Source organism: Fulmarus glacialis, unplaced genomic scaffold, assembly GCF_000690835.1.
Source record: "Fulmarus glacialis isolate BGI_N327 unplaced genomic scaffold, ASM69083v1 scaffold10015, whole genome shotgun sequence".
NCBI lineage: Eukaryota > Metazoa > Chordata > Aves > Procellariiformes > Procellariidae > Fulmarus > Fulmarus glacialis.
In genome coordinates this window covers 681-1,607 of record NW_009211221.1, presented here as the reverse complement: position 1 = coordinate 1,607, position 927 = coordinate 681, and the positions used below count along the sequence as shown (strand labels likewise).

At 66.5% G+C, this 927-nt stretch overlaps 1 protein-coding gene across 1 annotated transcript in view; it reads right to left on the bottom strand.

The window, feature by feature from the left end:
• LOC104076550 (putative cation exchanger C521.04c) overlaps nt 1-927 on the bottom strand; it is a 4,714-nt gene that overhangs the window by 3,273 nt on the left and 514 nt on the right. The window contains exons 3-5 of the mRNA XM_009577456.1: nt 681-748; nt 474-596; nt 91-328 (exon numbers count right to left, since the gene is read on the bottom strand). Of these exons, the coding sequence (XP_009575751.1) occupies nt 91-328; nt 474-596; nt 681-748 (429 nt within the window). The remainder of the gene's footprint in view (nt 1-90; nt 329-473; nt 597-680; nt 749-927) is intronic.

Sequence of the window (927 nt, the reverse complement as noted above, 5' to 3'; positions counted from 1 at the left end):
CGGTAGCAGCACAGGATCACCTCCCCCTCCAGCGGCACCTCCGTCTGCGGAGGGACAAGTGGGTGACACCGCTCTGAGCACCCTCCCCACCCCAAAATCCACCCCAGAGCAGGGTGCGGGACCCTCGCACAGAGCCCCCCTCCATCCTTAGACGCCGGACGAGCACCCGCTCCGGGGGCAGCAGCAGGACGCGGGCGGCGGTGCGGGCGCTCAGCTTGGCCACGGGGATGAGGATGACGAGGAGCCACGCGGTGACGCACACCAGCCCATGGGCCAGCACCAGCGCTGGGTAGCCCAGGCAGAGCCACGCCACGGTGCCGGCACACTGCTGCGAATGAGCATTTTTTTTCCCCCCAAAACACCCACCCCAGGGGAGCGGAGGCACCCATGGGTGCTATCCCCACCACGATGGGGGGCTCCCAGGGTGTCCATGCTCAGGAAGGGGGTGTCACCGGGACCGGCGTGCGGCTCACCCAGTATCCGGCATCCACCCAGCACCGAGGGCGCCAGCGGCGTGGAACGGGGCCGCCAAGCAGGGCTGAGCTCTCCCCCACACCAGCCTCGCACGCACCCAGCGCCTGGCGGGATTTGGGGACCTGGGGGAGACGGGGTGTCAGGGTGCGGCATGGGACACCCCAATTTATCCCCTAATGGGGTCCCAATTTGGGGCACACCGTTACCTCCACTTTCTGGATCACTTTGCCGAAGGGCCAGAGGAAATACCTGGCCAGGTCCCAGCAGAGCCGCCCTGCAGGGACACGAGCATCAGCTCTGTTGGGGACACACGTGTCCCTTCCAGCTACAGGGCCATGCCACAGAGAAGGGACCCAGGAGACCCCAGCACCCATCAGGTGCCGTTTTGGGCTCACCCAGCCCTTCACATGGGGGTCCCAAATTTGGGACTCACCGTAAGAAGCCCCCACAACG